Raw genomic sequence first — 21,160 nt, 5'->3', positions numbered from 1 at the left:
CAGAAATCCTCTGTGGTCCTCCATAGTCTCAACAAACCCAAACGCATATCATGCAGTTGGTAAAGGCTTGTAGTCTGACGTGGACAGTGATGCCGGTAACGCGTTAATTAATAACCACTTTTTTCAGTAACGAGTGATCTAATGCGTTACTATATCCAAACTAGTAATCAGATCAAAGTTACTTCTCCAAGTCACTGTGCGTTTCTATTGCAACGTCCAGCAGGACGAGTTTCTTGTCTGCAAAGCCGCTTTATTATTAAACAAAACCGGGCCGCTCCTCCATTCTCCGCCAAACTGACACAGACAGACGCAGCGCATGCATGTGTACTGTAAATGTAGAGTACCTAAATTAACTGAAAACGTGACATTTTAACACATTTAAATGACATTAAAAAAACAACAACATTTCAATACATGCACAACAAAATGATCAAAATGATTTCACCCAGGGCGACACATGCACTGCACGCTCACTTGACCCGCCCCCTTCTCCACTCTCAGCCACTCACAGGCCAACTTGCTCTAACTGGAGCAGGTGACACAAAAGAATCGGAAACAACCAATGTCATCAATAAACCTTAACATTGCAATCAGCCCCCACTTTATCAATTAATCAATCAATCAATCAATAAAATACTTGATTTGTCCCCAGGGAGGCAATTAAAAGGTCGCATAGCGCAGGTACTGCAAATGAATAAATAGATAAATAATGCTACAGACTACAACTACATCTCCGGATCAATAAATACTAGTAATAGGAAAAATCTGATAATAAAACTGTGAGTCAGATATAAATACAATGAAGAATGAAGGTCAAAGGTTAAATCTGTTTCAGCAGGAGGCCAGGCAGGGATCAGAACTGAGTTTTTGGTAAAACCGGTTGTTATTTTAATGTTGAGATCGGGGGCGATGTGTCGTCGGCAGCTGCTAAAAGTAACTAAAAAGTTACTTGTAATCTAACTTTGTTACTTCCAAAAACAAGTAATCAGTCAAGTAACCAAGTTAGTTTTTAAAGGAGTAACTTGTGATCGAATGACCTTTTTCAAGGTAACTGTGGCAAAGCTGGACGTGGATATCTCCGAGCTTTTTTCAAACTGGCTACGATACGTCCTTCAGGGAGTGTGTGTGTTGACGTGAACTTACAAGCTTTAGGTTTTAACTTAGAAGTGTGTTAATGCAGCCAACTGAGGCTCCATTTATACTACTAGGTTTCTGAGTGAGAATGCAGATCTTCCATTGTCTTTTGGGCGTCCATTTACCCCACGAGGTTCTTGAAGCAACTGCAAACACAACTTTCTTTAAATTGGCTCCCAAGGTCCAAGGACCAGGGCGATGCTTGAGCCATGTGCAGGAAGAGAGCAGAGGAGAGACTTGTAGTCAAAACTCCAGCCGATCCAGAGTCGATCTGGGAACTTACTGCTTTTAAAAACTGAGCAGGCACCGAAGCACAAATTTTTTTTTTCACCTGACTTTATCCAAAGACTTTCTTATATGATTCAAACCAGTCATGTTTTCCTCAACCAACCTTCCACAAAAGCTCCTGGCAAAGTCCAATTAACTCCTGAAAACTATTGACGTCGCCCGGCGCTTTGTTTCACACGGCAGAGATTTCTTGTGCTCCCTCAGTGAAGAAAATGCATGAAAACATGCAGGCCGTATTGACGGCCAAACATTCGGACTCCGCTGCACAATCTATTCTGACAACGTGATGGAAATCTTAGAGTTTTTCATGGCTGTGAGGGTATCCCATTGTTTACTAGAGGAGGGTCAATATTCAAGGCTTTTGGACTCAGACTCCTGTGGATCCCGGGTTTTGTTTACTGTTTTGTTTTTACATGTGTGTGTGATGAGTTAGGGAGATACTGTGTGGGAAAAAATACCCTCAGACATACCTTGAACATTGTTTTTCCTCAATCATAACAGTAGTTTATTTATTTTTTACCCAGCACGTTGATGCTGGTTATCAAGATTTCAGAGTTTTTTTTCCTTTTAAAAACTGCTGCTACCTGCTGTCTTTTTTAGTCATTATTGCTTCTGACTTGAATGTACACATTAAGAAGTCGAAGAATATTGAACTGATTTTGTAGAGGAGTGAATCCCCCCCCCCTTTAGAAATGGTTTAAAAAAAGACAGAAAAAGGTTTGCTGAAAGTGAAGTAAATCTGGCGTCTGATAGCCCTCTGGCTAAGATAAAGGTGAGCGCTCCGCCGCCCCATCCTCCTGTTAAAAAGGTGTCTGGCTGTAACACGTTGCAGTTTCCATGGCAGTGTTTATAGGTCAGACCGCGGCGCTAACCTCATTCTGGGCCTCAGGGAGGGAGAGTGAGAAATGAGATCATTAATGAGAGAGAATGAAAGTGAGAGAGAGTGGAGTCTGCGGTGGAGGGGAGGAGGAGGAGGAGGAGGAGGAGGAAGTGGGTGGAGGTGGGGAGGGAGGGCAAACAAATAACTTGAAATAGTGTGAGTGATTGGTTGGAGTGGGAGACGCTGAGCGGGAGGGAGTGATGAGAGGCAGAACTGTCTACGCCAGTAGGGGATGCCCTCAGGATGTGTTTCCCTCCTCTTTTATTTATTTCTCTTATTTATTTATACACCTCTCCATGGGCTCAGCCATTGGCCGAGCAGACCTGGCAAGGGCTATTTTTATTTATTCATTCTTACCCCCCCTCCGTCCCGCCTAACTTCTCAGGGATTCCCTGTCCATGGCGTGTGATTGGCCGAGGGAGCTGCTAATCTTTTGCTAGGGTAGACCAATCCTCTTCTTCATCCCTGCAGAATACCCTGACGAACAGCTGGGGTGTTACGCTGAGATCTGCAGCCATTGTATTTGATGGTCATGGAAGTGAAGCTCTGTGAGAGTCGATAACTATGTTTTTATAATAGGAATGACAAAGCTTCCTTAGAGTCCTGTCTGGATAATATCTGACAAACCCGTGGCTAAGAGGTTACTACTGGCGGTCGTCAGGAGTCACGATACCTTCTCAGATTGTAACGGTGGATCTACCCCATGGTCAAAAAGCTACCAAAGAAATCTTTTAAGAACTTTCTTATTCCTCTTCCTTCCTGATTGAACATCAGTCTTCCACCATATGACCCTATTCCGTGCAGGATCTTTTGCTTCACGCCACGAAAGCCTTCTCTGCTCCAACGTTGACATTCTCCTGCAGCTCCAGGTGTGTCGGGGTCTCCCTCTTGGCCACCTGCCCATCCGGCCAGTCCAACCCCACGCTCCTTGTTCTAGTGCCCCCTCTGTTTGTTTCCAAAGCTCCTCGTTAGAGATTCTTCTTGCCCGCCAGATCTGCAGGATGCTCCTCGGGCTCTTATTGATGAACACTTGAAATTTCTGCTTCAATCCCTTAGTCATCCTCCAGGACTCAGAACCGTAGAAGAGTACAAGCTTTCACATTTTACCCCAAAATTCCCAACACTGTCGAGTTGTTCGTACTGTAGGCCGTCATATTGGTAGGATTGGGAATGCCTGCCTGTTTTGCACATAACAATTACAGGTCTAGATATAAGAGCCTGAAGTTCTCACTTGTATTTGCATAGAAGCTTCTAACCAGGATGCCTGTGAAGATGTTTATCACTCCCAATGGCCACAAACAACTAAATCTTTAATGGAAATTTACCAAAACTGTTGGAACTGAATTAAGTTTCTAAATTGTTTCAAGCTACCGGACCCTTAAAGTTTGTGTCTCACCAATAATTCCTCCCGGGACTAAAGACTTTGGAAGGACAGCGTTCAAAGCCACATTCTTACCCCACATTCACAAAGGAGTGTCAGTTCTCCTCACGCCCCCTCCAACTTCTCTTAGGAATACGTAAACAATAGTGTAGTAAGTCTAATTATAGTACTCGCTCTGTGTCATGGTTTATAAAGTGCCTGGACAGACAAAGCAGGGGTGGTTCAGCACAGAAACACCTGACAAAGCAGACATCAGGTGTTTTTAAACTACATACAGTAAAAACTAATGACTAGAGAGTGCTCTGGGAACAAAGAAAGTGACATAAAAACAGGCCAATAAAATGCTGGGAATAATAAATAAAAATTACATTAACTGTAGACCAGATAGTAAAAACAAAAGGACAATAAAATGAATAAATGCGGGACAGTAAAAGCAGCTTTTAAGCGGTGATTTTTAAAAAACTGACACCAGAGTACCCCATCAGTTCTTTTCTATGTACCTGTTGAGAACACCACATCCAGCAAACCCTCTTCTTCTTCTCCCTGCGACATCCATTTGCCAGAAAGCTCCACAATGCAACAACAACAACAAACAGCAGACAAAGCAAGTGAATGAAGCCCCATAACCATCATCCTACTGCACCATCATATCTTTATCTGGCTGTGGATGATGATCCCGTTGGACCCGAGGGGGGGCGGGGGCGTTGTTACTTCTAAAAAACTGATAAAGCTAAATAAATGCTTCGAAATTCGAACAAGGTTGTAACCCTAACCCTAACCCTAAGGTTGTTGGAGTGTGCGTTGATTTGTACAAACAACTTTGCTGTAATCCGCCTCAGATTGTTTGAATCCGACGGTGGCGAAGGGGTGGGGCGGGCGGGTGGGTGGTGGTGCGCCATTTAGCTCCTTTAGTGGTCGAGCCAGACGTCACCTCATCCAGAGCACAGATGGGTTGGTTTGAGCCAGGTGCTTCAAAACCCAGCGTCTGTTCGGCCGCTGCCAGGGAAGGAGGGAGAGAGAGCTAGGGAGGGAGGGAGGGAGGGAGGGAGGGGGAGAGAGAGAGAGAGAGAGAGACCAGTGGAGCAGGCCGAGCTGGTTTGTTTTCAGCCTTCGCTCCAGGACAAACATTCACAGATCAACTGTCGTCTTTGTCGTCTCCCGACACTCTTGTGACCTAAAAACACTTCGAGGAACGAGAATGAATTAAGTCCAGAGGAGAGAGAGAGAGGGAGAGAGGCAAAGAAAGAATGTTTTTGTGCCCTCCTAAAATCAAATGCTTTACGTTGGTGATCAGTAGTGGCAGATTGAAGGGGAACTCCACAAGTTTTCAATGGGGATGATTTAAGATCTAATCTCATTTTGCTCCTCATAAGCTTCTGAAAGCAGTTTTTGGCAAATTAGTGTTGTAGTACTTGTGAGCGGTCACTTTTCAAGGTGTTGATGTTGATTCAGTTGCGACGCCTTAAAGTCTTGGTCTTGGGTGACTCTGGTGTCTTGACTCCGTCTCGGGTTTCGTGGCATTCAATGCCCGGACCAATGATGATGTCACAGTGACATCATGAGGGCTCCTTTAGCTCCGTCAACTTCAATACAAATATATTCACCAACACCCGTCTTCTCTAAACAATACAGCTGCGTCTCAACCAAAAGACTGATGGATCTCCTCTGCACATGGTCGGTAAAGCAAGCCCCGCCTCCTCCAGCGAGGCCCCAGCAGAGAGAAACACCAACTGGCTTTCACACTCTGGATGTGACACTTCCTCTACATGTCAGACCATGAGAGGAAAAACTACCAGACCACCATCAACCCTCTGTCGCTCCCTCCCACCTTGCCACTTTTTAAAACCTCCTCTTGTCCTCTCCCAGGCCTTTTGTCACGCCCTTTCTCCGCCGTGGAGCTAATCCCGCTCAGGACCGCCCCTCTGCCTGTGCTGCTTCTCTCTGTTGTTCCCCCGATGTGTCTGAATCCAGACTCAAGAGGAAGGTCACATGTTGGTCACACACTCCAGTTTGTTTTTCTAGCCCACAAACTTTTCTGTTCTGTGGTTCCTCTCTCCCTCTTCATCTGGAATGGTTTTATCTAATAGAAACTTCACCTTGTGTTAAAGGTCCATACTTCCAGCAAACTATAATGAAATAAATCACTGTTTGTTTGTAGAGCTCTTTCAGAATCTGTGTTATTCGTTCCTTCCCGTCCATGAATGCAAGATTTTTTTTTCCGGCACAAATCAGCATTGATGTACAAAACGAGACACTGTTTGGCAAAAGTCATCAGAAACGAGAACAACATATCACTGTAGTTATCAGGAAAGCAGCTGGTGTCGTGGAGACCTCCACAGTGCAAACAAGACCTGCCATACATTAGAGAGCTGTGGGATATTTATGAAAAGACGCCAACGCATAGTTGACGAGACACCCCCACAGCGCAAACAAATCTCTAAAAAGTGCATTACATGCAAATAATTGTACCGTAAATACTAGTACTGAGTATCGCAGCAATCCAAAAAGGTAGCATCTCTCTGAAGAACACCCTCATAGTGCAAACAAGAACTTTAAAAGTTAGGCTACTTCGCTCTTTGTTGATGAGTCACAACCCCCACTCTTGTCGTCCAGAGTCGAAACACATTGCAACAAACAGCAGTCCAACGTAGCATGAAAGTAAAACACCCCCACAGTGCAAACAAAACCTTAACAAGTGTGCAAATTAGTTTGTTTTTCCCCCTAATGGATAAGAGTCAGAAACCTCATAGTCTTAATTTATGTGGCAGCTTGCTCCCATCCAACAAATTCAGAAGTCTTACTCCCTAGTAGTTCACCATGTATGGTCCGGTACACCTGTTACAGGGCTTTTCCACCAAAAAGAACCAGGTGCTAGTTCAGTGCCGGTACCGGTGCCAGGGTCAGTTCTTAAACGAGCACCGCCAAAGAACCGGTTGTTTTTCCATCGTCAAATGGAGCCAAGTGAGAGCCACGTCATTGCGTCACTCCAAAACGTCGTACGTCACTGATTTCGCTCATACAGGAACGAGGAGACGGACTGGATTCATCGGTTCCGTCCGGGTCACTCCATCTCGTCTGGCCTGAACCTCGTTGAAGACCAAAGAGCCAGAAAACATCGAGTCTCCTCGTCACTCTTTTGTGTTTTTTCACGTCCGTCATGTTTTAGTCCGGAGCCCCAGAGTGGCCATAGAGAAGAAGAAAAATTATAATAATGCATGAATGAGTTTGGGGCTTATTTTTCAACATGTCAGCGTCACATAGGGAATTTCTGCTCCTTTCACTTTATTTCTTTGTGTCTGAATGAAAAGCTTCAACATGGAGGAATGGAGGTGTGGAATGATCGAACGCAGCTCTACAGCCGTTTCCAATGGCAACCTACGTAAACACACTGATTAAAGTTCTCTTTCACGTGAAGCCGTTAAAAGGCTCATTTTATGGTTAAAATAATCCAAGCTTTCATTTACAGTAGTTTGTAGTTTGTTTAGTAGTTGCTGATGAACCAAAAGTCTGGCTTCATTATAAAGAAGTTCTGTGGGTAGAACATGATATTGGAGCGTCTCATATGGCGGTATTATGGGTGAAAAAGGTTTGTGTACTTGTAGAGGTGAAGTTGTACTTGTACCGTGATTTGTGTACCTGTAGAATTCTTTAGAAGTCTGTCCGTCAATCTCAGATAAGCACCGCCTTTTTCGCCATTGACCGAACGCGCAGGTCTTTTTCACCAGACATCTCGGCGGAGGGGAGCTGCAACGTGTGATTTGTAGTTAAAGAAAACAATCTGTGACTTGTGTGGAGGAACTTCACATCGATGCAGGTGCACAAATATGTTTGTCACCAGATTTACTGCAACAGTTGAAGGAAAAATATCAGCATGACAATTTTTTTAATCTGTGACTTGTAAAATAGGATTTATGCTCCTGTAATTAAGAAGTTCTGACTTTGTAAGTGTGGCGTTGTGTTTGTGGAGAGAAAATAATTCTACAGTTACACAACTCACGGTACACAACTACAAATTCACTTTTACAAGTACACAAACCTTTTTCACCAATAAGACCTCCATAGTCTCGTAGCGCAACGCAGCCTCATGCAGACCTCAGCCTGCAGTCATAACGTGACACAGGACCTGGAAGTGAAGTTAGTTACAATGATGTTACGATGAAAAGCGTGAAAGAAACGGCAATGGAAAACTGCTTCTAAATTATATCCGACGCAGCTGACTCACAGTGCCAGAGCTCTGCACCTCGAGAGCCACTGGCTCCACGATCACGGATTAGATTATCTCGTTCCCTCGTATTATTAACTTCAGGGAACGACTTATTATCTTGTTCACATGCGTTATTTTTTATTCTCCATGTTCGCGGCAAATTTCAGAATGCCGGTTCAAAATATCTTCCGCCTCTTAGTCAGCAATAACTCCGCCCCCAGCTGATGGCGTGTCTGGCCCCGGTCCGGCCGAGGTCTGGCCCCGCAAAGAAGTGGGACCCGTTTAGCCCCTGGTAGGCCGGGGCTTTGGCGGTGGAGAGACAAAGGACTGGTGCTGAATCTGGCCCCGGCTCTGAACTAGAACCTGGTTCTTTCTGGTGGAAAAGCCCCTGAGAAGAGTTTTAGTTTGCTTGCTCTAGACTCGGGGACACTTTACATGGCGATTTAAGTGAAAACACGTCGTTTGTGTTTTTGTTGTTGCTGTAACTTCCACCGGGGCACTTGTGTCTACATTGATTGGAAACATTTTATTACCCCCCCAAAAAAACCTTTTCACCTCTATTCTAACTGCGCTTGAAGTCTAAAGTGAAGTAGTGGTTGAGTATTATATTTTTACATTCAGCTGCCTTGTGCTGTAGCTTCAGTGACGATGTCCCATCAGTTTTCAGCTCTACCCTCCCTCCTCCACCCCACCCTCCTCTCCCAAAACTGGGAGACCACCCACACCACAAGAACCCCCCACCCCCACCCCCACCCCCACCCCACCCTCCCCTTAATGACCTTTAATGTTATGTGTCAAACTTCCTGATCTGGAACCCAGGATCTTCCAGTCTCACTGATCAACTCTGAGCCCCACCTCCTCCACCCAATCCCACCTCTTCCTCCTCCTCCTCCTCCATCTAATCCTACCTCCTCCACCCAATCCCACCTCTTCCTCCTTCTCTTCCTCCATCCAATCCCACATCCTCCACCCAATCCCACCTCCTCTTCCTCCTTCTCCTCCATCCAATCCCACCTCCTCCACCCAATTCCACCTCCCCTTCTTCCTTCTCCTCCATCCAATCCCACCTCCTCCACCCAATTCCACCTCCCCTTCTTCCTTCTCCTCCATCCAATCCCACCTCCTCCACCTAATCCCACATCTTCCTCCTCCTGCTCCTCCTCTTCTTCCTCCTGCTCCTCCACCTCCTCCTGCTCCTCCACCTCCTCCTGCTCCTCCACTTCCTCTTCTTCCTCCTCCTCCTCCTCCTCCTCCTCCTGTTCCCTCTCTCTCTCTAGCCCAGCCCAGCTCTTGCTCTCCTGCGGCAGCTAAGCTTGTTTTTGCGACATAGCTCTGGAGCAATCAGCCTGACAAGGCCGGCCCACTTTTTTTTTCCTCTCCTCTGCAACCCAGCCCAACCCCCTCTGAGCTTCTCTCTCTCTCTCTCTCTCTCTCTCTCTCTCTCTCTCTCTCTCTCTCTCTCACACTCTTTTTCTACTGCATTTCTCTTTCTTTATGTTTTTATTAAAATATATTTCTCTTCTCGTTCCTCTTTTTAAATTCTCGTTTTCTCTTTCCCTTGCCTGCGTCTACCTCCTCCTCCTCCTCCTCCTCCTCCTCCTCCCTTTCTCGTTTCTCTCTCCTCTCCTCTCAGTAAATCAGCTTTCATAACGCCGGCGCAGCGCAGCCTTGTTTTTTCGCCGAGGCTTCATGACGGCATTCAGAGTCCGGGGCCAGTTTCCTGTTGCTATTCTGGGGGGGCCTTTGCTTCCTGTGCGGACATGTCTTATTCAGATTCCAGGGCACCTCTCGCTAGCTCTCACCCTCCCCTCCAAGCTCGTCTGTTTCTCTCTCTTTCTTTCTGTGTCTCACCCCTTTTTCTTTTCCCGCTATATGATTTTTAATTAATGTACATGAGAAATTCCAATGTGCTGACAGTGAGTTGTTTTCTTGTATTTGTCTCTGCAGTGAAGAGAAAGAAGGAATGAGAAAAACACCAGCGCTGTTTTCAGCTCCTGTGCTTGTTCTCTTTCTCTCTCTCACACACACACACACACACACACACACACACACACACACACACACACACACACACACACACACACACACACACACACACACACACACACACACACACACACACACACACACACACACACACACACACACACACACTCTCTCTCATGCCCCTCCCCTCCTGCCTCCATTTCTGCTGGGCTGAGCTCGTTTTGCAGCACAAAGACTGTGGCTGACTGCAGCACTGTCTGTCCTCCAGCCTGGACTCCAGCAGACCGGCCTCGCAATGACATTAACTGAAATAAACCTCTTATGTTATACACACACACACACACACACACACACACACACACACACACACACACACACACACACACACACACACACACACACACACACACACACACACACACACACACACACCACTCTCCTCTTTCCTGACGGTTGCTTTGGTAGCACCCTCTAGACAATCTGTGTGTGTGACAGTAAGAGAGGAGGGGCGTTGCTGGGTCTAGAAAAGCAGGCGGAATTAGGCTATAATAGGGTCTGGGACCCCCCACCCCCACCCCGCCGTATCCCAGCACCTCCTCACCCCGGGCTGGGCAGCTGCCTTCACCCTCACTTGGGCATCTGCAAGCTGCCCTGGGACTCCCTGCTACTATTGTGATCGCTTCAAAGCCCCCCCCCCCCCCCCCCCCACACACACACACACATACACGCACACTCCCCCATTATTCACAGCAATCAGACTCCCACCCACCCTCCTCCTCCATCTACTCTACACACAGGCTGCTGCTGTGTGTGTCACTCCCACAGAGAACTTCAATTAGACAAATGTAGAGTGTTTTGGAAAGACCTCCCAACTTATTGATTAAGATTCACAGTGCCCCCCCCCCCCACACACACACACACACACACACACCCTCCATCCAATCGCTTCTTCCGACTCCCAAATTATTTTATGCTGCTTTACTCTTTCATCCGCCTCTTCCTGCTCCGTGTTATCGTCCCTCCCACGTGGCTGTTGGTGATGAAGTAGCGGCATAATAGTGACCCCATCTCCCACCCCCACCCCCCGTCACATAGTCACGTCAGCGGGCCATCATCACTCCCTGCCTCGAGTTTTTAGGGCAGGCTGACAACCTGACACCCCCTCCAGGCCCTCTGCTCGTGTATGGAGAGAGCCCCCACCAGAGAGAGAACACCCAGAGAGAGAGAGCACCCACCGGAGAGAGCACCACCCTGGGAGCCCTTCGAAGGCCTGTGAAGCCCTGTAATGGCTGCTGCTGCTGGTATTTGAGGCAGGGGCCTGCCTTGCGTCTCCTCTTTTCTCCTCTTCTTCCCTCAGAGTGGGGTGGGAGTGCCCCCTTATGGTTGAGCATAGCCCTGCAAAAACCTGGAGCCAGTGGGGCTGGAGCAGCTCTCTCTTTTAACGGCCCTCCCAGCGGGGCCCCCCAGCCCGGGACATCAGTTTGAACCCCTGGGACACCGGGTCGAAGCCCCCCCCCCCCCCCCCCCCCCCCCGCCGTCTGCCTTCTGAATGGTTCCTGGTAGTACTGTGACACAGACACACTACAGGTGGTTTATCAGACGCCTTCCTCTGAATGTGGGTCTGTATACCTGTGACGAGCAAAGCAATGGCGCTGCGATCAGCGCCTGGTGTTTATGAGCTCCTGGGCTGAGGTCAAGTCAGATATCGAGAGGCTGAGCAGGGAGAAGAAGAAAAGAAAAGAAAAGACGTGCGGCGAGAGAGAGAAAATCACATGATCTTACGCTTAAAAGGGAAAAGATGACTTTTCCCATGACCCCCCCCCCCCCCCCCCCCACACACACACACACACAAGTAAAAAAAAAAAAAAAAAAAAAAAAACCCACCCTGAATGAGTGTTAAATGAGAAGCGCTGGAGTTCTGACTGACCAGGCCTCAGTGTTTACACATCTACATCAGGAAGGTGTGTGTGTGTGTGTGTGTGTGTGTGTGTGTGTGTGTGTGTGTGTGTGTGTGTGTGTGTGTGTGTGTGTGTGTGTGTGTGTGTGTGTGTGTGTGTGTGTGTGTGTGTGTGTGTGTGTGTGTGTGTGTGTGTGTGTGTGTGTGTGTGTGTGTGTGTGTGTGTGTGTGTGTGTGTGTGTGTGTGTGTGTGTGTGTGTGTGTGTGTGTGTGTGGCCTCCACGGCATTAAAGGCTGAGTGTGTAAATAAAGTGGCGGCAGCAGCCATGTGCTGGTGGTAATGGGGGGGGTCTGCGTTTCCTGTAACAATGACAGGTTTCTTCTTTTGTAGTAACTAGAGAGAGAGAGACGGCAGCAGCGGGGAGGGGAGGGATTGTGTCGCTCTAATGTTCAACCACGTGGATCACAGTAACCATAGCAGCCCCGGAGATGCAGCCAGCCCCCGCCCCCCTCCCCTCCACCCGTTCTCTCGCAATACTTTTCTGATAAGCAGTGTGAGCATGTCGTCTGCTCCGGAGTCTTTATAGGGGATTATTGTAGAAGAGCAGTCCGACTACTACTTTATTTCCTTTACTCACAGTTCTCACATCTACAGTCTGAACCAGCAGAAGGTTTTGATGTGGTTGAATAATAGTGTTTTTCTTTTCAACATGTTTGATCTCCATGCATTCAGTTATGTAGGAGAAATTTTTCAAATTAGTTAAAAAAATGTTTTTGTTATTTGATGTTTTGTAACAAATTTGGCCCAAAAGAAAATACATGGATAGTTTCCAGGTCAGTTATGTTATTATTTTCTCTCTTTTGCTTTAAAATGTAATTATTTATTTCATCAAACTGAGTGCGTTTGCCATCTTTTTAGTCTTTTTTGCATCAATGTCAACATTTTTTAAACAGTTGTTTACTGAGTATTAACTATTCCTGTATTATTCTTTGAGGAAATGCTGACACCAGCAGTTATGTCCATTTGTATTGTTTATTTCATACTTTAGCTGCCACACATCGTTTTTGAAAATATTTAATTTACCTTTGCAATACGATGTTAAATGAGACCATTCATGTTCAATTGTGCGACATTTCCCTAATTTCCTTTCCTAACTGATGTAACGCTCATTTAGAACAACACTGATGGTTTCCTTGCGAACTAATGACCACATCAAGTTTGAGCTCCAAATTGGACAAAAATGGTGCATTTTATCACTTTACATTCATCTACTCACACACACTGCTTCCAAACAACACGTGTGTTGGACGAAACATAAAGTTTTTAAGTGGATACGCAAAACTTTCATTGCATTCCTTCATACGACGAAGGTGCTTGTAGCCACTGAAAATGTTCAAGCTCTGCCTAAACCTTGCGACTGCTATGCGCACGTCGTTTTCAAAACGTTGCCGTGTGAACGCTCAACTTTTCTGAAACAAAAACGCAAAAACAATGTATTCTTACTCTAACTCCTGTGGCGTACACCTCAGAGCCTTGCTCATGGGCCTTTACACTTGATGGTCGTACTGCCAAACGTGGGATCGCAAGACGTTGCGTTTTACCAACTGATCACAAAAGTGAAACTTGTACCAAGCTGTTTCCAATCTGAGGAGCGGGAACCTTTCAGTGATGAGTCCATTTCAGTGGCAATACTTTCGTCAGGAGGGATTTTTTTGTTTGTTGGTTAGTTTAGTCTCTTCAGTTAACGTTTCCAGTTGTTTCTCCTCCTGCTGCTTATTGACTTCAGCTTCTGGAGGCTTGAGAACGAGGAAGTGTGGCGGTGGGTCAGGGAAAGTGTGTGACTGAGGGATGAACTCTGCTTCCTCCTCCTCCTCCTCCTCCCCCTCAGCAGCAGATCTAGTTACACTACCAGCCAGGGTCACACATTCCAGATATGTCTCATTATCTCAGGGCCACTACGTCTCTTCTCCCTCTTTCTGTTACTCATAACCTACAAAAAGAAACGGAAGAGAGAGGGAGAGGGGGATGTAAAAACAGAGGAAAGGCTGGGCAGACTAATGGCTCTGATGGCTTGATTGATTCAGTGAAGTAATCTGCAAATGGAATACATTAGGAGGCGGAGAGCAGGAGCAGATGACTCAGAAGAACAGAGGAGAGTACAGGAGATGTTGGGAACCAGCAAAGGCCGGCCGGCTGTTTCACCAGGGTTTTTATTCTCAGGTCTCGCTGGCGGCTCCCGACGACAAACTGCACCTTCCTTCACCCAACCTTAAGAGATTCAGAAAGCCGGCTGTGCAGTCCTCGGCTCTGAAGTTCCATGTTAGGCAGAGCTTGGGAAAAAGCACAAAATGGCTGCCATAGACAGAGAGAGAGCATGAGAGAGCGAGAGAGAGAGAGAGAGAGGGAGGCTTCCACAGAAAGAACTGCAGCCTTCTCTCTTCTCTTCTCTCTTTCGCTCCACAACACGGCGAGCAGAGATGTTCCTGTATGTTCTAGTGTCATCCACTGTCACAGCCGCCATAGATAACGCCGCTGTGACCTTCCTCTGAGCTCATAAAACGGCAACAAACCCTGTTACCCCCCCCAGCTCCTCCTCCTCCTCCTCCTGCTCCTGCTCCTCCTCCTCCTCTTCCTCCTGCCCATATTACTCCAACTTAGCCATGCGGCCGCCCCCAACTCCTCCTCGTGCCTGATCCACGTCCTCTTCCTCCTCCTCGTCATTCGCCTTCTAATAAACCAGCGCGTTGAAGAGCAGAGCCTCAGCAGCATTAGTATTACCAACCGCCAGGCCCTCCCCTCCTCTTCCTCCTCCTCCACCTGCTTCTCTTCCTCCTCTCCTCTCCTCTCCTCTCCTCTCCTCTCCTCTCCTCTCCTCCTCCTCCTCTCCTCTTGCTGTCCAGCTTGTGCAGTCAGCAGAACAGGCTGGTGCTGTGCAGTATTGAGCCTGGGAAGAAGAAGAAGGAAACTAAATCAATGGCTGCAGAGTGGCAGTAGGTCTGCAGCCTGAGCAGAGGAGTGAACGATGCTTCTGCCCGTCCAGCTCCAGGAATCAAAGCTGTCAGATATTTACACAATGGTAAAGAGCTCGTGCTGAGTACCCCTTGTCACAGCCAAAGCACACGTCCTTAAAACACGCCATTATACTAGATTTTATTTGTCTTCTGTTGTCAGAAGTTTCTGTTGTCTTCACAGTTTGGTTTACGATTGAGAATCCTCAATGAGTTCTTGAGTCGTGACGCTGGAGATGCTCACCTGTCATTGTAGAGTTTAAATGGACCTGCTGGAGTCTTCTGTACATATTGTGGTTCTTCATTTTAGAAATCACGATGTGGCTGTTTTTAGTCTCGGAATGGTGCTTAGTTATGTGGAATATTTCCTTGTGCTCCTTTGTAATACCGTCCAACACTTTCTGTCCAACATATGAAGAAGTCCTCATCACAAGGGGGTGAAACTGTTTGACACGCAGATCGTTGGAACATAAGAGGTCGACTGAAACTGGAGATGCGTTCTATATTTGAATATGTAAGCAATGCGTTGTTGTTGTGAGCAGCTACAATTGACTTTATGGAAGAGTGTCTGTTGTTACAAACCTTTCAGTCAAGCCCGACGTTATCAGATTTTCTGAATTCCATTAAAGATCTCATTAATCTTGACACTGAGTTCAGGCGTTGGATTACCAAACGCCACCTGTAGAAGAAATTGTTGAACACCACAGCTACGCTTTGGACAATGTTCTTTCTGCTTTTCCTTGACCTCCAGAGACATTTGATTCAGTTTTCTATCAGGAATTCAATGTCTGGATGCTCGGCGCAATAGCTCTTCTCTTTGAATTGAAACCCTTCGGCACAGCAGGTCCCATATTTCTACCAACAATAGTAATTGCAGTGCTAAAAAAAATAAAATAAAATTCCAGACATTGAAAATACAGCTTTTTCAATAATTTATTTTTATTGCCAAATAAATGTGAATGCATTTCACATTCCACACAGATATAATCAGAATCTAAATCAAGGCAGTTTGACCTGGATTCCAAAAGCACACTGAGGCTCAAAGCTGAAAGCCTTTTTCTTCTGCCGTTCATTACTAGTGGGTTTATGTCCTCGACGGATCCTCCTGCTGCAGTAACGGCTCCAAAGGTCCCTTTAGGTCCCTTTAGGTCCCTTTAGGTCCCGGAGACAACATGTTGCTGAAGCTACTCCCATCCTGTTCCCCCACTTAATGGCCCGGAGTGTGATCGCTGACCATCACCTCCCGGTCTGACTGCCAAACCTGACGCCTGACCTTCTGACCCCGCGCTGTGGGGTCATGGACAATCGTTTGGTGGTCGAGCATCCCATGGAACCAACAGGACCCTCAGCCCAGAGAGTCCTCATCAGATGACCGGTCTTGTGATCTCTGGCCCAGAGGAGTGGCTGGATGTTAAGCACATGGAAACCAGCGGGGGTGTAGGGTCAGCTGATGATACAGGATCCCGCCGTGGCTGTTGAACCAAAGGAATGTCAAGCCGTTTGATCTCTGCATCTAATGTTTGTCTTGACCCCCATCCTGAACGTTTCCCGGCATTAAAGTTAAATCTGCCAGCTGATTCGTCGCTGCACGTCACCCCGCCGGTTAAATAAAGGCAGCAAGTCATCAACGCAAGGGGGGGGGGGGTGACTAAGGGAGGGCAGAGGGAACAGCAGGGGGGAGGTTGGATTCTGAATCAGCGTTCTCCTCCTGTCACTCCCTCTGGGGTTCCTCCATCAGGTCACATCCCAAAAATAGCAACGGGCGCCGTTTCAAGTGCAAAACCGCCGGCTTCAGGCTGCAGCCAGCCTGCGAGCGTGAGATTTCTATGGGAATAGTTGGCCACCTTCCAATGAGTGTGCCCTCCCTCCCCCCCTACACGCCGTCTTCTCCTCCTCCCTCGCTCCCATGTGACTGGCAGATGAGCTTGCATTTCTGAGCACATGAGCTCCACGTGAGCGGCCAGTGTGTAAACATTCACCTTCCCACAAACAATCATCGCCGGCTGCCTTTTTCTTTTTTTTTTTTCCTCCTCCTGTCCCCTCCCTCCCTGCCTGCCTGTCTTTGTGTCTCAGCCAGCGAGGCTCAATAACAACGCCACATGGCACCAGAGCTCTGCCCAGCACCAATTATTTCAACTGCCTCCCGAGATGACGTGATTCAAATGCTCACTTCCATTTTTTTTCTTTCTTTTCCATTTTCCTTCCCACTTTCTCTTTGCAAGTCACAGAAGCAAGAGTTCTCCTTGCCAAGATGGATCATTATCAGCATCATGGCACTGATGTAGAGTTTTTATTTTTTTTAATAAAAAAGGTGGAAGTCATTGTACCGCGGACTCATGCCCGCACCGTAATAAGGCCCCCGAATAGCAGAAGGGAAAGATTGCTGCAACGCATCAGCGCCTCGTTTGGATTTCCGCTCACTTGATTTCCCTTCGCTTGACTTTGACGCGACTCTAGAAAAGAAAAAGAAACGCTCTTCTCTCAGCCTGGATGCATTCATTCTGTTTTACCCAAAGACTGGCGTTCCTCCAATGATCTCTTCTCCAGATTTACATGCACGCACACGCACACACACACACACACATTTCATTGTTGTCGTCTTGGTGTCTAGTGCAGAACTGTCGATTCATGCAGCCCAGTTTCACCTTGACTGAAATGGTGAACTAATTCCATAAAAACTTTTACATTTATAGTTTGTGTTCGTCGTGTTGCAGAGTACCCATGATGAAAATTTCGCATAAATCAAAATATATTTTCACACGCCCAAGCAATTCCTACAGAAAATGACTTCATTCTCAACATAAAGCAAATTCTAATGAAACCTTCTGGTGCAAAATCCAGTGAAAAGTCCAAATATATATATGTGGTTTATAACTGTTGCATTATGGGAGTTTTTACAAACGCACTGTGACTGCATGGCTTGGAGGCTAATGCTAGTTAGCTTAGCTTTCATGGCAGCATCAGCGATACCAGTTTGGGTCTCAGTGTTCCGTTGTTTCAGCTGCTCTTAACACATTGAATTTTTTGAAAATCAATGTTTTGTGTAAAATTTGAACAGTTTGCTTGGTGGTGTGGCGGGATGAGTTGGAGCTTCTTGGAGGTCAAGTTTTGGCCCACGGGCCTTATGTAGGATGTTTGAATTATTTGTCTTCAGATAACTTTCCAAAGCTTTCTTCGCTTTGGCTTGGTTGTTCAGTCTCACTGGAATATAGGGTCATTTTCCTTCTTTTATTCTGAAGGGTCTTTGGGTTGTCTGCGCTGCCCTCGGGGTTCCACAAATTCATTTTCAAAGGCTAAAGTCAGTACGACCGTGAAATTCTGGGAAAAGCTTCAGCTTCCAAACACTTTCAGGAAACTGAAGGATCAGGTTTTGGTTTTAGGTGTTTGAGGTTCAGCTGCTTGATGAGACGTTGAAAGAAACAGCACCTCAGCAACATTAAGTAAAAATTGATTATTCTATATCAGGGGTTCTCAATCTTGGTCCTCGAGGGCCGGTGTCCTGCATGTTTTAGCTCTCCCAGCTGATGTTGATGTCATCATCAAGCTTGTGGAAAAGCCAAGTAACAAGGCCTTATTGCATTCAGGTGTGTAGTAACTGGGAGAAACCTAAAACATGCAGGACACCGGCCCTCGAGGACCAAGATTGAGAACCCCTGTTCTATATTGTCAAATGGTTGCAGCAGAAAATATAACATGGAATGCCAAAGATGTTACTGTGAAATCATTGTGTTTATTCAGCCCAAGTGAAACGTCTGTTTACACCATCCGGTGCTCGGAATCACTGAAAACGCAACTTTAGAAAACTGCTCTCAAATAAGGGGGGCATGTTTTCTTACTTAATTTTTCTTGTTTGGTTAAAAAAGAAAAAGAAAAGAAAAAAGCCCATGGTTAATCCATACTGCCTTCCTCCTCTCCCGCCAGGATCTGTCCGGCTCGATCGACGACCTGCCAACCGGTACGGAGGGCGCCCTGAGCCCGGGCGTCAGCACCTCCGGGGTGTCCAGCTCCCAGGGCGAGCAGAGCAACCCCGCCCAGTCGCCCTTCTCACCGCACACCTCGCCTCACCTGCCAGGCATACGCGGGCCGTCGCCCTCACCTGTTGGCTCCCCGGCCAGCGTCACCCCGTCCCGCTCCGGCCCCCTCTCACCTGCTGCTGTGCCAGGTAAGGCCACGTGACGCCAAGGAGAGACGGCTGCAGTACAGGAAATGAAATAATACCCGGAGCCAAAAAGCACCTGTAATATATGAAAAAGCAATCGGGATGATTTACCTGCCAAGGCGTCTGAACATTCCTGCTGACGACACACGAGCAGCTGATGAGTTTCACCTGCTTGTTTTGTTACCTGCTCCATATTATGGAGTCGCGGCGCCGTTCGCAAACGGAGACAGATTTAGAGTTTTAATTCAAAATTCAATGCAACAGATCTTATTTGTAATTCATGAAGCGGCTCGCCAGATGGGAACATTAAGTTTCTCCTGACGTGACACCAGTAAAACATCCAGCAGCGAAACACAAGTTACGACGACGCCAGCGAGTCGTTTCCTGCCAGCGGCGCGACAGGCGGCGGACAGGACCCCGTTCACAGGCCTCGTTTGGTTTTATGGTCTCGGCTTGGGTGGACCGCTGGTCATTTTTACGCTCGGCATGTTAAAAACGAGACTGTGAATAACGGAGACAGATTGAGTTGGAGCTCTGGAGGTGTGAACGTGTTTAAATATGGCCGCTCCTTTCCACCAGGTAACCAGATGCCACCCCGGCCGCCCAGCGTCCAATCAGACAGCATCATGCACTCTTCCATGAACCAGTCGGCCATGGGCCAGGACAGGGGTAAGTACTGCGTCCTGCAATCTACTCTTCTCCTCAAACAAGAACTTCTATACCTCATTGCCTGATTCCCAGCAGCTGCTTGTTAACTTCCCCTCAGGCTGAACCTTGAAATAAGTATTTGTAGCCTCGTCTCCAGGTGAGACAAGGGAGAGAACAAAGATAAAGATTTGTTTCGTAACACTTTGTTTTCCGTTGTTTTTCTTATCAGAAATTATTATTACAGTTTGTAGTATATTTGTGACGTTCCTCCCTGATCTTTCCTCAGTGTACATGCGGAACCCCCAGATGCCTCCGTACGGCTCCCCCGGTCAGCCTGGCTCCGCCTTATCCCCACGCCAGTCTTCAGGAGGCCAGATGCATGCTGGGATAGGACCTTATCCTCAGAACAACACCATGGGAAACTACGGTCCTCAGGGCGGCCAGTATGGCCCGCAAGGTGAGGAGTGGAGGGGAGGGGCCTCTTAATAAGTCAGAAATAGCTTCATTATCATCTGCAAACAATGCAAATATTTAGACAGAATTACAAGAACTGCTGCAGGTTTTTTTTTTATAGTTTAAGGATTAGTCGACTTAATCCAGGTTTACGCATCGTTTCAAATGAAAATTAATATTTTTTGGCATTTGAACGAAAATATTAATATTCACGTTTACACTGCAACGCTTTGAAAACAATGTCCGTTTGCACAGAAACGCTGAAGACGATGTAGTTTAAGTGTAAAGTCGCCCTGACAGCACGATTTAAGGCGACTGCTGGTTTGGTAGCTCTCATGGCAGCAACACTGACATCTCAGCTCAGTGTTGTGTGCGACTTTTAAGAAATTTATTAAAAAAAATCATTCAAATCAATGTTTTCTTTGACATTTTAACCATTTTCTTGGTGGTTTGGTCAGATTGGAGCCTCTTGCGGGCCGGTTTTGTCCAACTTGTCTTTACTAGATTATATATCTATATCTATATCTATATATATTATATATAAGACATTAGCAATGTAATGAAAGAAAAGAGATTGTTCGTGATCTATAGAGTCGCTTTAGATGTTGCTTCTACAAAAGTTCAGTCTATTGATACTAACAGTTTGTTCTCTGGTCAGGTTGTTCTGACAGTGGAGACGTTGCAGAAAAGACCCACAAATGTAGGAAAATACTTCTAATTTCACTCCCCTCAGTGGAGATGGTCCTCTGTGCTGGAAAAACGTCCTGACAGCTTGTTTATTGAGAGTCTGATGACGCACTCAGTGGCTGTAGAAAAATTGCAGATCCATGTTTTTTTTTTTCTAGAAAGCTCACAAGATGATCTTTGGATATGAGTCGGCTGTAATTGTAAAATATCAGTAACGACTACCTCATGTCTGACACTGGGTGGTGGGTAAAAAAATCAGCACAGTTACAGTTTAATGCAACCTGTATGTTTGTCATTATTATTATTATTATTCATTATTATTATGAATGACTTTACAGTTATTCTGTGTTGCACACGCTCGCAGATAGGCCAGATTTAAAAAAATATTTTTTTTTACTTCAGAAGGCTTTGAAGTCTCCTCTCTCTTAATATAT

General features: G+C 46.5%; 1 protein-coding gene across 5 annotated transcripts in view; it reads left to right on the top strand.

Moving 5' to 3' along the window:
* Positions 1-21,160, top strand: part of arid1ab (AT-rich interactive domain 1Ab) — a 72,268-nt gene that overhangs the window by 35,602 nt on the left and 15,506 nt on the right. For 4 of the 5 annotated variants that reach the window (XM_080484404.1, XM_080484403.1, XM_080484402.1 and 1 more), the window contains 3 exons: positions 18,701-18,941; positions 19,518-19,607; positions 19,873-20,043. In XM_080484404.1, the coding sequence (XP_080340530.1) occupies positions 18,701-18,941; positions 19,518-19,607; positions 19,873-20,043 (502 nt within the window). Of the gene's footprint in view, positions 1-18,700; positions 18,942-19,517; positions 19,608-19,872; positions 20,044-20,697; positions 20,740-21,160 lie in introns of all 5 variants that reach the window. The other variant, XM_080484401.1, reaches the window with a different exon arrangement.

The sequence above is a fragment of the Lipophrys pholis genome (assembly GCF_963383615.2).
Source record: "Lipophrys pholis genome assembly, chromosome: 17".
Lineage (NCBI taxonomy): Eukaryota > Metazoa > Chordata > Actinopteri > Blenniiformes > Blenniidae > Lipophrys > Lipophrys pholis.
Note: the sequence above shows the minus strand (reverse complement) of the source record. Positions and strands in the feature narration are given on the sequence as shown.